The following is a 14,323-nucleotide window of genomic DNA, read 5'->3' on the forward strand; positions in this document are numbered from 1 at the left end:
TCCAGGGGCCTCGGTCTGAGATTCTGTCTCTGGCCTTGGGACAGACGGCAGGAAGGAAAAGACCAGGCCCTCATCTCCACTGCAGCCGTGCACAGCTAGCTCACAGGGGTGTGGCACAGCTCTGAAAACGACAAACATCTACAGCAATACACCCTCCTCCCCAAAGAGCAGATCTTTAAGTTCTAAGAGAAAGATCTTTAACTTTAGAAAAAAAAAATCATGGAATTCTGACCCAGAATGGGAAAGGCAGTCCAGCCTGGGCGATCTTCTATCTTCCTAACTTTCGAGCACATGCCCTTTCGTCACTGGGGCTCCTAAACAATCTCAGGAATCTGATTCTCGGTGGTGTGTGGGCTATCACCGTGGAAACTGCAGACTCTTCCTCCTGGTGCAGCACAACCTGTGCAGAAGCTTCCAGTTCTGCCTCCAAAATTCCCAAGTCAGAACTCTGTGACGGAGTCCCTCACCCCGGCATTCAAGAACTTTGCAAGTCATCTTCAGATGACATATTTAACTGCATTTTGGGGATATTGCTGATCCTGCTCTGTCAGTCGAGAAGGTTTTAGGGGTTTGTGCCTTGTTTCCAATCTCCATAGCTCTGCTCTGCCCTGCCAAACATCATCATTTCTAAAAAAAAAAAAACAAAAAACAAAAAAAAAAAACAGTGCCCAGGAACATTTCTTAGAAATTTTCAATCTACCCCACCACTTGTCTAATACCAAAATAGTCTGTATAAATCCTATCTCATGAATCATGCAGCAATCATTTCTTAACCAGTAATAATAATACAGGCGAGTTTTAAATCAAGGGAACCACAGTAACTAGACATCACGTTGGAAACCTGACCATCATTTAGGAATCAAACATGATGTTTTCCAACAGTCAGTCCAGTGAATGAATTGCTCCAATAATGCTAACATTGGACTCGGTCACTGGACTGGGTAACGATTATGGAGGCACCATTCTCTAGCAGGTTTCGGATATGAGAGTCAGGCACTCAGGGAATTTTCTAGAGGATGGTCAAGGCATCAGAGGGTCCCACTGAATTATTGTTTCAAATTATACATTTCAATAGCCAACTGCATTTTTAGATGAAAACAGTACTCCTAGTACATTTGGAATGCAGTTTGTTCACCGTGCTGAAAGTCATTATTCTGCAGTCAGAAGAAAGAACATGAGTAATACTCTGATCTGCACATTTTTACGGGAACATATTTGGCAGCTAGCAGTCAGCCCAAATGTCTTACTAATCTGTGAGAATTCTTCCCTCAAATCAAAGGCTGCCTGTGTGAATACACCAGGATACTGGACACCACTGTGCTGACCATGCACACAGAATCTGGCAGCAGTGGAAGTCTGGCCTTTTAATTTTTAACCCAGAGAAGAATATACCTCTTGCCTTTTTACTGCTAGTAAAATCTGAATCTAAAACCGCAATCACTTTTAACATGCAGAGCTTATGCAAATTGTATGCAAATACTGGCTCCAGTGATAGCCTACAGAGGTTTCATGAAAAAACTGGCCTCAGATTCTGTCCAGCACACAGGACATTAAGAACCAAAAAAGAAAATAACCCTAGACTTCCAAGTGAAAAATTTAAAACATGTGCCAGAGATGCATACACAACAAAAACACTCAGCTAATAAAACCTAAGTGCTTGAAGAGTCTAAACTTACTAAATAATTCAGTGCACCCCCTAGGAGCAAGCAGGCCAAGGTGGATGCAAATGAAACAGCAGCCCACTGAGCAGAGAGCCTCTGACCCCAGAACACCAGGCTTGTGGGTGAGCATCCCTACTGGAGAGAGGTGGGGCGGGTTTCCTTCCGAGTTCCTGGACCTGGACCCTGCACTCCCACTCGCAGTGGGCTCAGCCCTGGCAGGGACAGGGGGGCCTGTTTTCCCAGCAGCCTGAGAATTCAGTTCCGGGCCACAGGTTACCTGGGCCAGGGGCTGGAAGGGTCTCTGCAGTTTCTCCCCACTACACAGAAGGTCTCCTTCTGGAGAGGACAGTCCGAGGGCCCCCTGGTGACATGGCACAAGATAAATGCCCAAAAACTGCAAGAGACATACATGCCCCAGGAACAGAGAGGGCCGCTATCTGGAAGCCACAAGTGCAGGCTCTAGGGCAGTGATCGGCAAACTCATTAGTCAACAGAGCCAAATATCAACAGTACAACGATTGAAATTTCTTTTGAGAGCCAAATTTCTTAAACTTAAACTATATAGGTAGGTACATTGTTATTAACTTAATTAGGGGACTCCTAAGCTGGCCTTTACTAAAAACGTCCTCAATCTGATTGAGGTACGTTCACTGAGGTTGACCCCTTCCAACTCTCCCATCCACACTCGTCTTGTATACTTGTTTCGTCTATCTTCTTTCCGAAAACCGACTTCTGCACATGGGCCACAAAGTTTCAATCGCACTGTACGTGCGTGCCCGCACGTGGTATTTTGTGGAAGAGCCACACTCAAGGGGCCGAAGAGCCACATGTGGCTCGTGAGCCGCGGTTTGCCGACCACTGCTCTAGGGTGACAAGGCAGAGGAAGGGATCGGCCAAGATGGTGGGAGAGGTGTCCAGTATGTGTGCCATGGAGACAGGATGCTCAGGTCACACGGAGGGCAAGTGGAACATTCCAGAGAGGATATTGGGGGACAGTGAAGGTGCAGGAGGGGTATCAGGGCCTCAGCTGTGTTCCTAGAAGGGCCCCTGTAAGGAGCCAGAACTCTCTCTTGCAACCTGACAGTGTCTGGGCTTCAACAATACTGGCCTGGCCTGAAGCAGATGCAGCCAGATGTGCCACATCCCAGGTACAGAGGAACAGACAGAATCACAGACAGGGCAGTGGTGGGAATACGGGTGAGAGTGACATGTGTCCGTCCAGAACAGCTCTGAGACAAGGTATCATCTTAGGGGCAATGCACCGGGAGGGGCCCCAGCTGCATTGACCAGATGTGAGCCCACCTCCGCTGCAGGGTCTCTTCTTCCTCCAGGGCTGACCCTCAACCCCGCTCACACCCTGATGGTATGCAGCCCATGGATCAAAAGCGAGATCAGAGCAACTCGCTCTGCAGACACCCCCTAACCTGGCGCAATCCGCCCCTTCACGGGTAAGGTCACTCCTCTTGGGACTGAGGTGAAAGACCCAAACTCAGCTCTTTCTATTCACTATTGATGGATAAAATCTACAAAGAGGAGTCCTGACGTTTCATGTCAGGAGTAACAAGTTCAAGTCCGAACTGGAGAAGGTCAAGTGCTCCTCTCCATATATAATAGCAAAGGTGACACTTAACCCCCAGGGAAGGAGCTAAAATCACGGCCCCATCACCCATACTGCACACTGGGGAAAACGAAGTCTAGCAGGGCGTGGAGACGGACACAAAGGAATTCTGTATGTGAGCAAAGGCGGGGACGTTGTCACATCAAATAAGGCTCTGTCAACACAGCACACATTTTTATTGGAATCCAGGAAAACCATTAATTTCACCTTTAGAGAATGGCCACTCGGAGTTTCCCACAAGCAGTCTCCTGGGACAGGATGACACCAGTACCCACCACACAGAAGACCAGCTTTTGCAGAGCAAGCTGAGCTGCCTCCATCCCATCCTGCCCATGGATAGCGTGAGAGCAAACGGGATCTGGACCCTGGACAGAGCTGGGCCAGCCTGGGACCATATGCCTCTACCCTCCAGTGACAAATGGGGACAGGAGCCCTTTCCCAGGCCGGGAATTGGACCCTGTGGACCTGTTCTGGTTCTAACTCTAGTGTCAGAAAGAGTGCCTACTGGATGCCCAGGATGCCAGGCACACAAAGGAACACGTTAACAACAACCCCCTCAATGAGCGCCATGGCCCCCACACTGTCACCATGGCAACTGGACACTCAGAGGGCTGAAGAACTTACTGAAGACTCACTGCAAAAAAAAAAAAAAAAAAGAATTACAATCTAGGCATCCACGCTCACGTACCTTCCGCCAACCACACTGTCCTTCAGGAATAAATACACCACTCGCTTTTGGGCAAATCATAAGGTTTCCCTGTGCCTCAGTTTCCTCACTGGTAAAATGGGAGGGGCATAACAAACATCTTGGAGTTTGCATCTCCCAGATTAAATATTCTATGATTCTACTATATTGTGTCAAAAAAATTACAAGAGCCTAGCAGGTTGCTCAGTGGTTAGAGCTCAGTGAACTGGAGGGTCGCAGGTTCGGTTCCGGTCAAGGGCACATACTTCAGTTGCAGACTCAATCCCCAGGCCCAGTAAGGGCACATGTGGGAGGCAAAGAATGGATGTGTCTCTCTCATATCAATGTTTCTCTCTGTCTCTCCCTCTCCCTCCCATTCTCTAAAAATCATAGAAAAAATATCCTTGCATGAGGATTAACAACAACAAAAATTACAAGAGAGAGAAAAAAAAAATGAAGTGTTTGAATTTTGCTGACACACCAAAATGTTTGCATGGTGTTTGTTTTACAGTTCTGAGTGCGCACATCCCATATGTGCCTCCTGGTGACAGGGAGAAAAATCCCAAAGCATAATCTCTAGAGTCTGATGTCTTTCACAGAATAATAAATTCATTCTGGAACGGCAGGGAACATGGTGTTCTGTTCGAGCAAATACTAGATTGCATGCCATGCATAGATGATCAGCATTGGAGAATCGGGATACAGTGAAGCACACTGTTCCCATCATAACTCAATTTTCCTCGGTAATTCAGAGCATCCAGGCTATGGCAGCGCCACATAAACAGTCGTCACCGGGCCTGTGTGCTTACGATGCTGACAGAGAGCCATTTCTGGTTGCTAAGATGCCGACTAAGCCACCGGGCATTCTGCACTCCACAATCAAGTGCATCTGAGTGTTTTTCTTAAGAAACTTCTCTGCATTTGATAATGAATAAGAATTAACTATGAAGGTTTTCTACTCTTACTTCATCTATTCCCAACAAAATCAGTCCCTTGGTTTTCAGGGAAGTGTGAAACCATGAACACTGTCGTCACCAGTTACTTTTAGCTAGATTCATTCTAAATCCTCTTACAATGGGTGGACATACAGAAACATGTCCCCTAAGCTGTTCTGGTGACTGTCCACGCTACACAGAGATAAACAACAGTAGCTGTTCAACCTCTGTGCTGGCTGCATGACCCACCCTGGTCCCCCCCCCACTGGCCAGTGCACAATTGGGGACAAGTGGCCAGTCATAGAGCATGTACTCAGCTAACATTTTATAACCAAAGACTGGATCTTCTTTCAGTTAAGATGGTGCAGGAGTGTAGCCTGGAGGGAGGCAGCTGGCAGAGAAATAGGAAAATGCAGTAACCTCATTTCTCCCTTTAATTATCTTTCCTTCCCTTGACATACTGTCTATTTCTGAAACTATCTCCTTCGTTGCTCCAACTGCATTTGATACTGTGGCCCTAGTTCTATTGAGCCATCTAGCTTGGCATCTTGTTCGGTCGAAAACAGTCACACGATGTCATCTAAACCTTGGGGGTTTACTATCAATTAAGTAACGGTGATTATAAAAAGATATATACAGAGGCGAACTCAATAGAGTATGAATTTGATGGGATAGGGGAGGTTAGAATAATAAGAAATGGTGCAAACCTGGGGTATTCACATAAATTTTAGCAGAAACGATAGGCAACTAAATCGTAGAGACAGGCTTTTGGGAGTTTTGCATTGATACAGGTTCAACACCTATGATGGCCCCCAGCACCAGGCAGGGCTGTTGGAAGGTGCTCCTCACCATGGCACCAACTCTATCTAAGGGCACAGGTTCCGCGGGAGGTGGCCTTCCATCGTCCCTAAATCACCCATCCCCATGCTTTCTGGGCCTGATGGAATAGTCACTGTCCCCAGCAATGACCGCTAAGAACCTGACTCCGCTCTGTTTGAAAATGTTGATTTTTATAAACTTAAATTATATGCCTTCGCAAATGCTCCTCTTCCCTAATGAACAGAATTAATTTGCGTGAACTCCAAAAGTATACTTTCTACCTAGGCCTGGCCACTTTCTCAATGGAGTATTTCAATCTAGTTCAATAACATGTTTTATGTTATTGAACCTCATTCCCAACTTTGCTCTTCTTATTAGAACTTAGTGATGAGAACTGCTGGGACCAGTCTTAAGTGAACACAAAAGCAATGTGACAATGGGAGCTCTCAGAAGGTCTAGGCAGCAACACTCAACAGATGGGGAATATCTCATGGAAAAATATGTTTCTTTTAATCACTCTAATAGAGCAAATTAGCCCCAGATGCAAAGGCACTATTCCAATCCATTCCTGGATGTCAAAAAAAAAAATCTCTGGGTAAAAGCATGGCACAATGCACCATGGGGATTACCGGAAGGCTCGCAAAGATCAGAACGTCGATGTCAACTCTGTTGCCCCCACTGACCAGGCTCGCTCCTATGAAGACCACTGTGATCTTGGCTCTCCATTTCTCCGTGTTTGCTCTAACAATCTTAACCAGTCGTCCCATCAAAGTTCTATGAGAATTTAAAGTCACTGAGATGTTTTAAAATCTAAGTGATCTTTTAGTAACAGGAAAGAAGAGCATTTCCCAAAGTTATTTGCATTTTTTTAGAAAAAAACAAACAAACACAAACTACAGATCATAATAGAGAATCCAAAATACCCATCTCCTTTTTCAGAGTAGCTCCTTCAGGGGCCTGAGCCAAACTCTGCAAGTGAGAGGGTTTGGTGAGTATTAAGTACACATAGCACACATCTCTCTCCTTAAGGGCATCCACAAGTCAGCGATTTAATGCTATACTCAACCATCAAAGGACACCAGGATTGAAAAGTTGGTGGTTTTAGGAGGAGAGATACTGTCCTCTGGGGTTACATGCAGACCCGCACTGTTCTTCAACATTTTATGCCTCTGTCATGCCATAAATTTATTTTTTTTCAAGCTCTCAATAAGCTACAATATTCTGTTCATTCTACTGTCAACATGTTAAATTCAACTACCATCTATAATCTCATTATAGAATCAAATGTCTCAAAAAATAGATTATGTACAGAGAAAATATATATCATCTTAGTAAGAAGCAAATGATAATCTTTAAAATTTAGTGAACCAGAGAAAAAGAATCATTTCTAATTAACAGTGAAAATAATTTGACCTTTCCAACATCTTGCTCCTAAAAGCACTACCAAATTAGCTTATGATTAATTATTTGACTGCTATCATAACAGGTGAGGATCAGGCCTAAAAGCTTTCCAAGCATTCAAAATATCTGCCTTCAAAGTAAAAAATAAATAAGATTTAGGTCTAGCCTAATATTTTACCCATGCTCCAAAAAGTAGTCATAGTATTATTACTAGGATGTGACCAAGTAAAACCTCTAGTTGTAAAAATTTTAAAAAGGGAACACCACAAATTAAAATGCCACCCAGGGGTCACAATTGGGTTCACCAGTTTTCTATTGTTTTGTGTGTTTTGTGTGTGTGTGTGTGTGTGTGTGTGTGTGTGTGTAACTGATAGAAGAATTAAAAAAAAAATCTCAGGAAACAAGCAACGCATTTTCAGAGAACAATGTATTCTCCTGCTCCTTCCAAGGGCTAATGACTAAGCAGTGAGTGGGAAATGTGGGTCAATGCATAATGTATTATTATCCACTTACCTGTATATACACTTATAAATGGTGTTTTCCTCCCTTACAAAACATAAATAGCCCTGCGGAAGCAACCGGGTTTCCATCATCCCTGACCTTTCAGGTAAAGGCAACATCCATTAACCAGTTTTCAGGGAGAAGGAAAAAAACATTCCTAGCTATCTTTAGAAAGTGGCAAGTTCTGGAACTTGTAAAAATTACCCAAAACACAAATAATGAAGAAAGTATCAAAACTTTTAAGATTTATAAAAAGTAGGAAAATGATAAAAACAAAGTTAGCCAAGCATCTTTAAATGTTTACATAGCTGCTATTTGGAAAGTAACCCTTGCCAATTAGCTGCCTCTGAACCCATAGGGTTACCTGAATCCAGGGAGATTAATTATAACTGTAAACTGATTTAAAGTTACTCTTTTACTTGGCTGCCTGGTGCAGGGGAGAAGAGGCGCGGCAGAACATGTGTGTGCATGCATGTGTGTGCACCCACGGGTGGGCCTTCTGTGCCTGCTCCTGTGTGCTCGCACCCATATGCACACTGTGGTGAGCGAACTAGGTCTGGGACTGCACAGGGAGAAGAGAGCACGCTCCCTGAGTAGCCTGCCACTTGTGGTCTGTCAAATGACTGAGGTCCCAGAGAGACTATCAACTCAGCGGTCAAAGGTGTTCATTTATGCAAACACATATGGGCAATGAGCAAAAAGGAGTCAGAAGGGGAGCACCAGGCACCTGCATCTGCACCATCAGCCAGAGTCCAGGGACACCCTGCTGGCCTACCTAAGCCCAGACTACCTGGGCATGAGGTGCCTGGTAAAGGGCTACTTGGGCACGGGGGTTTTTTGGTGCAGGACATTGAACTACCTGGCTCTGGGGCTGCTGGGCCTGGGACACCTGGGTTCAGAGCAATCTAAACCCCAAACACATTGGCATGGGCACTTGGGCATCAGGTCTATCTGGGCTCCTGAACTACCTGAGCCTGAGCCACCTGGCTACATGGCTACTAGGCCTGGACCTCCTGGATTCAGGAATACCTTGGGAAGAACTATTGGGACACAGGGCTATCTAGGTACAAAACACTGGGCCAGGCATATCTGGGCTCAGAGATACCTGGGATGGGGTCACCTGGGCAAGGGGCCACCTGGGTGCAGATCCACATGGGTATGGGGTTACCTGAGCCAGGAATACTGGGCCTGGGTCACCTGGGTGCAGGACTACCTGAGCCGAGACTACCTGGGCATGGGAAAACCTGGCAGCACAGGCGCATCCACTCACCTGGTGCAGGGTCTGCGGCACCCTCCTCTCCGCTCTCATCAGCACCCTCCTCTGCCAGGCCAGAGCCTGGGGAGTCAGTGGCTGCGCAGGCCGATCCAGGGCTGCTGGGCTGTGAGACCGAATCGCCCTCACTGAGTGAGCCGCAGCGGGCACGGGGCACGCGGTCCCCTGCGCCCTCCTGGTCCCTGCGGGCACGGCGGTGCACCCGAGAGTGCAGCACCATCTGGTGGTAGGTGCGGAAGATCTTGCCGCACTCGAAGCACTCGGAGGACTTGCCTTGGCCGGCTGGGGTGGTAGCCCGGCGGCTGGAGCGTGAGGCGGGCCTAGGGTCCAGGGACCCGGGTGCAAGGTCCCCTGGTGCGCCGGCCCTCTTTCGTGGGGGGCCCTGCGCACCAGGCTCCAGCTCACGCTTGCGCTTCTCCTGGCTCACCAGGATGTACTCGCGCCGCTCCTTGTCAAAGGCCACATCCCCAGCCAGCGCCTCGTCCCACGTCCCGTACTTGAGGTACTCGGCCGGCTCGACCACCTTGCCCCGGGTGGCTAGCTGCCAGGCCTGATAGCTGTTGACCGGGTCCAGCTCGGCCACCCGCTGCCCGGTCTGTTCGTGGGCTGGTGCACCGGTTCCAACGGGGCACAAGTTCAGGCACTGGAGGAAGAGCTGCTGGGAGTCCGCAGGGCCGAGTTCGCCCTCCCCGCTCAGGGCCCGAGTTCTGCCCGCCTCCACCCTGCGGTGGACTGCGTTGTGGGCATTCAAGCTGTCCAGGTTTGTAAACAGGTTCCCGCACTTGGTGCAGACTTCATAGAGGGCCAGGCCGGCCACGATCGCCTCCTCCTGCACCACGTTGTTGATGGTGGCGATGGGGTCCAGCTCGCTCTTGGGCCTGTTCTTGCTCCCCGCCTTGGGGCCATGCGCCTTCATGTGGTTTTTCAGGAACCACGGCTCTTTGAACCTCCGGCCACAGATGTGGCAGCCGTGGTCAAAGGAGCCCCTGTGCTTCTTCATGTGCGCCTTCAGGAACCAGGTCTGGCTAAAGGCCTGGCCGCACACCTCGCACGGGAACTCCCCAGGCGGCAGCTCCGGCTTGCCGTTTACCACGCAGGCCTCCCCACTGGGCACCTGCGCGGTGATGTGGTCCTTCTCGATGTGGCTCAGCAGGGACTCCTCCCTCAGCGTCACGTAGCTGCACAGCCGGCACTTAAAGGGCTTGTGTGCCCGGTGCACGTGACGCTCCAGGTCCTTCTTGCGCTCGAACTTGCTCTTGCAGAAGGAGCACTGAGCCACTGCCCCGCCATCCTCCGCAGAGCATGCAGCCCCCTCCGCCTCCTTCCTGCTGCTCCTCAGCAGGATCTTGCTGTTGTCCAGCTGCGTGGCGCCATTCAGGATCCTGTTGCAGGCCGAAGTGCTTTTCGTGGGGCTGGTGCAGCCGTCCAGGCCCTCGGACACACGCGTCTCGCCGGCCTCAGGCTCGTGGCCCTGGATCAAAGTCCCCGTGCGGTGGCTGCGAATGTGGATCTTGAGGTTGCCCTTCTGGGAAGCCCTGTGGTCACAGTAGGGGCACTTGTAGGGCTTCTCGCCCGTGTGCTTGCGCATGTGCTGCGACAGGGAGCTCTGGAAGGGAAAGCTTTTGCCGCAAATGCAGCAGCTGTGGCTCAGGGCCTTATCCCCGGCCACCTCGGGGCCCCTGCGCAGCTCCATCTCGGCCTCCTGGTGACGATCCATCTCAAGGACACGGGCAAGCTCAGCCAGGGTGGCAGGGCTCTCTGTCAGGCAGGCCTGCAGGACAAGGTCTTATCTCTCCATGTTCAGAGGAGCCTCCTGCTTCCCAGCTGCAGACGCGCCTGCCACCACAATGTGCATGTCCTACCTGGAGCACATGGTGGAGGGCAGCGAGCACCTGGAACAGAAAAGACACAGAGAAGAGCTTAGGAAGGAGGTGTGCAGGGGAACAGAGACCCGGTCACATCCACCAATGGACCCACATGGTCCTCCTTAAAAACATCAATCCAATCCAAATTAGAGAAATGAGGCACCAACAAAAATTCAAACAGATGTATAAGCAGCTACTTTCCTTTCAAAGATCAACAATCAAGCAATTAATTATTGATAATGATCGTGTTAAATAATTAAAACAAACCAATGTAAATGATTACGCACTAAAATAATTTTTATCAGAAAGATATAAAATCTTTAAGAAAAGACTGGTGAGAGTTTGTGGGCGTGAGACACAGCTATAAAAGAGGAGAGCGTGGGAATAAGGAGCAAAGTGAAATGAGGGGGGAACGATGGCAAAGATCGGAGGCAGAGCTCCTGCTGGGCCGTGCAGCTGTGAACAGCACTTACAAAGGTGTGCAGACGGTAAGGAAACGAGTCTTCAGTTAAGAACTTGGATGATATAGTAAAAGAGAAGCAATGCAGTGCAGAAAGGAAACCCTCAGCTGCTTCAAGGTCTGTGCCCTGAACCAACTACCCCAGGACTGGGTGGCCGACGCTGGCTACCCCACGGATACCACCCCCGGGTGTGTGACCACAAGAGCATTTCCAGAGCAACATTCGGTCCTTGCCGCCTCTTAAAGCCCAAATTCTTCGGCCCGCCTTACAAAGTTCTTGCCATCCTGGTCCTGTCTTTTTTCCCCTGCACTCCTACCCCCGCTGTATCCCCAAAACCACCCGAAACTCTGGCCACAGGACTGAGTCCTCGGTGCGGAAAACCCTGCTGACTACAGGAGGTTGGGCAGCATCCCCACTTCTCCACAGTCAGACCCCACAGTGCCCTCCCGGGGAGGCCAGGTCCATCTCTCCCTGGTGACAGCAGATGTATCATCACTGTCACCTTCATGCCCATCTGCCTTCCAGAGAATGACGGACAGGCCCTGGTCTGAGCCGCTCCTCCAGGCACCTGGGCGTGTCCAGCACAATCCAAGGCGCACAGTGGGCAAGCCTCTACACTGTGGGAAACCCAACCAAACACCTGTACACCACCAATGGGCCCAAGACAGTCCACACTGAAAAGCAACCATGTGCCATAAAAACAGGAATTTCCTTCTGACTTGTGATAAGCAGAATACAGACAAATAATGCACCAATTAGAATGCACGTGGGAGATACCGCATCTTTCAGGACAGAGTTCTGACAGGTTAGCTAGGGACGGAGGGCCCACCTGGCTCCCCTGGAACAGGGCTGGTTCTCCTCCTGCATTGAAGGAGGCCCACTCAGCAGCCCCTCCCGATGCACACAGTCCACTGACGATGTTTTTTGCAAACCTTTTAGCCATCAGTTAAAACGTAATTCTCTGCCACTGGCTCTCCTCAGTGGCCAAATCAACAGACCTCTGTGACCATTCTTTTGTCAGCAAAAATTGCCATTTAAGACACAGTCATCCTTTCTTTTCCAAAAAAGAACAAGAACACTGTCCTCGGAACTTTGCACTTAAACATGGGCCCGGGGCAGCCATCCCAGTGACAGGGTTATGGGGACGTTATCAGCCCTCCTGGCACTAAGGGCTTTGCTGTCCTATTTTTATAAGCCCCTCAGCCTCTGGGAGCCGGGGGGAGGAGGGGTCTCAAATGCTTTCTCCCCATTTACCGTGGCCCCTGTCAGGAGTGATTCGCACACCCAAACCTTCAGGTAACACAGACACTACGAGGAGGGGTGAGGGTAGAGAGCCAATGCACGTCCATGTGTCTTAGCTGACATGTGACAAGTCACCACAGACATGCGCAAAGCACAAAGCACAGCCCCGCTGACCACATACTTTGCCCATAATGAATCAGAGTTCTGTTGTTACTGTCTGACACACTCTTCCGAAGGCTGTCACTGGGAACTTGCCAGACGAGACTGTAATTTCATTGTTTAGGCATAAAAATGGCTTGCTGATTAGGGTTTTAAAATAGATTTCCAATGGATGTTCCCGTGTGTGTGTGTGTGTGTGTGTGTGTGTGTATGTGTGTGTGTGTGTGTTTCTCTAGAGATGAATAAAGAGTTGGAAGCTACTTTTTGAAAATGCCTTATGTAATTTTCAAAATAGATTTTATTTTGAAAAAGTTAATTTAATATTTATAAAAATTGAAAAAATTAAAATGTTTACTAAAGAAACTAAAAACATAAGAATGTTATGTGTGTTCATAACATAAGAATGCATTCTAATGGGCACGGGGAGGGGTTTAGGGGGACAGAACATAAAAGTCATGAAAATAATATGTTTAAGAAATCAGCATGTGAGCGCACAAAGAAAGGCAGCAGCAGGTCTGTGTGCATATGTCAGGCTGCTGCCCTAGCTGGAGACTTACCTTCTTGGACTGCAGAGCACAACTGAAATAAAGAGACTTTCCCAAGACTGCTAACACTTAATGTAGGTAAATTTAATCTGTGGGTAAATGTTTCAACTAAAACAAACCCTTCTGTAAGTGAGGACCCTGGGAACGGCATCTTCGGCCTCAGCCCAGAGAGGTCACTTCCTGCAGCAGCACGCCCAGGTGACCCACTGCACGGGGACTGCTTCCCACACCTGTCCTAGGAACTCCTGTGAGAGCCAGTCCCGCAAAGCTAAGACCTGAGACACACACCACAGGGAGAAGCACTGTAACGTAGCCAGAGGGCCTACAAGGAACCCTACGCAGCCTCTATCAACTGATCCCCACAGGACCTGAGGCCCAGGGCTGCCTGCAGCCTCACACTGAACAACAGGGTTCATCACAATCCCTGAGGGCCTACTGTGCGACAGGTGACGTCTGGGAATTTGACAACCAACGGTGACTAAGAAACAGGCTTAGTTTCGAGGAACCCAAAAGTCAGAAAGGACACACAGTGGGGAAAAAGGATACTGGCGGTGCCCCAGCTGGGCAAGTGGAAGTTTCCGGAAGGGTAGGGAGGGAAGTGATGACCTGCATTGGCAAAGCCTGGCTGGTCCTCTCAGGGGAGTCCAGGAAAGTCTAGGAATAGATGGTCTCAGCTAAACTTCAGGGGTGAGAAGGACTGCCCAGTCCCGAGGACCCAACCCCAAACACTCGAGGTCTTCCCCAGCCCTAACCTCTGTCTCCCAGCATCCCATAATAATGTTCATCCTGCTCGCTGTATCTCCAATTCAGCCTTGAATTCACACCCCCTCCCATCTCAGCCAAAACTGCAGTTCCAGAATGCACGTCTGGACAGCCTGAGAAGGCAACCTGCACAGGTGTTCACACCCTTCAGATGAGGCCACACTCCCCACCTGTGCTTAAAGGGCTGTATCCTGCACCGAGGACACATGACCCCCAGCCCCCCAGTTCATGACCTCGTGTCCTGCCCACACCCCAGCAGAACACACACTCACAGTACCTCTGGGCCCTGCCACACATCAGTCACTGACCTTCTCAGGGGCCTCACTTGAGCCCCTTTAGCATGAGACTGAGTCGGGCCCCTGGAGTGGCCCTGCCCAGCACTCTGCAGGGTCCAGC

At 49.2% G+C, this 14,323-nt stretch overlaps 1 protein-coding gene across 2 annotated transcripts in view; it reads right to left on the reverse strand.

The window, feature by feature from the left end:
• Window positions 1-14,323, reverse strand: part of ZNF516 (zinc finger protein 516) — a 79,777-nt gene that overhangs the window by 34,246 nt on the left and 31,208 nt on the right. For both annotated transcript variants that reach the window (XR_002829790.1, XM_006090796.3), the window contains exon 2: window positions 8,891-10,785. Coding sequence is in view for 1 of the 2 variants with exons in the window: in XM_006090796.3 (XP_006090858.1) it covers window positions 8,891-10,610 (1,720 nt within the window). In the remaining variant the exon portion in view is untranslated. The remainder of the gene's footprint in view (window positions 1-8,890; window positions 10,786-14,323) is intronic.

Source organism: Myotis lucifugus, unplaced genomic scaffold, assembly GCF_000147115.1.
Source record: "Myotis lucifugus unplaced genomic scaffold, Myoluc2.0 scaffold_82, whole genome shotgun sequence".
In the NCBI taxonomy this organism is placed as follows: domain Eukaryota; kingdom Metazoa; phylum Chordata; class Mammalia; order Chiroptera; family Vespertilionidae; genus Myotis; species Myotis lucifugus.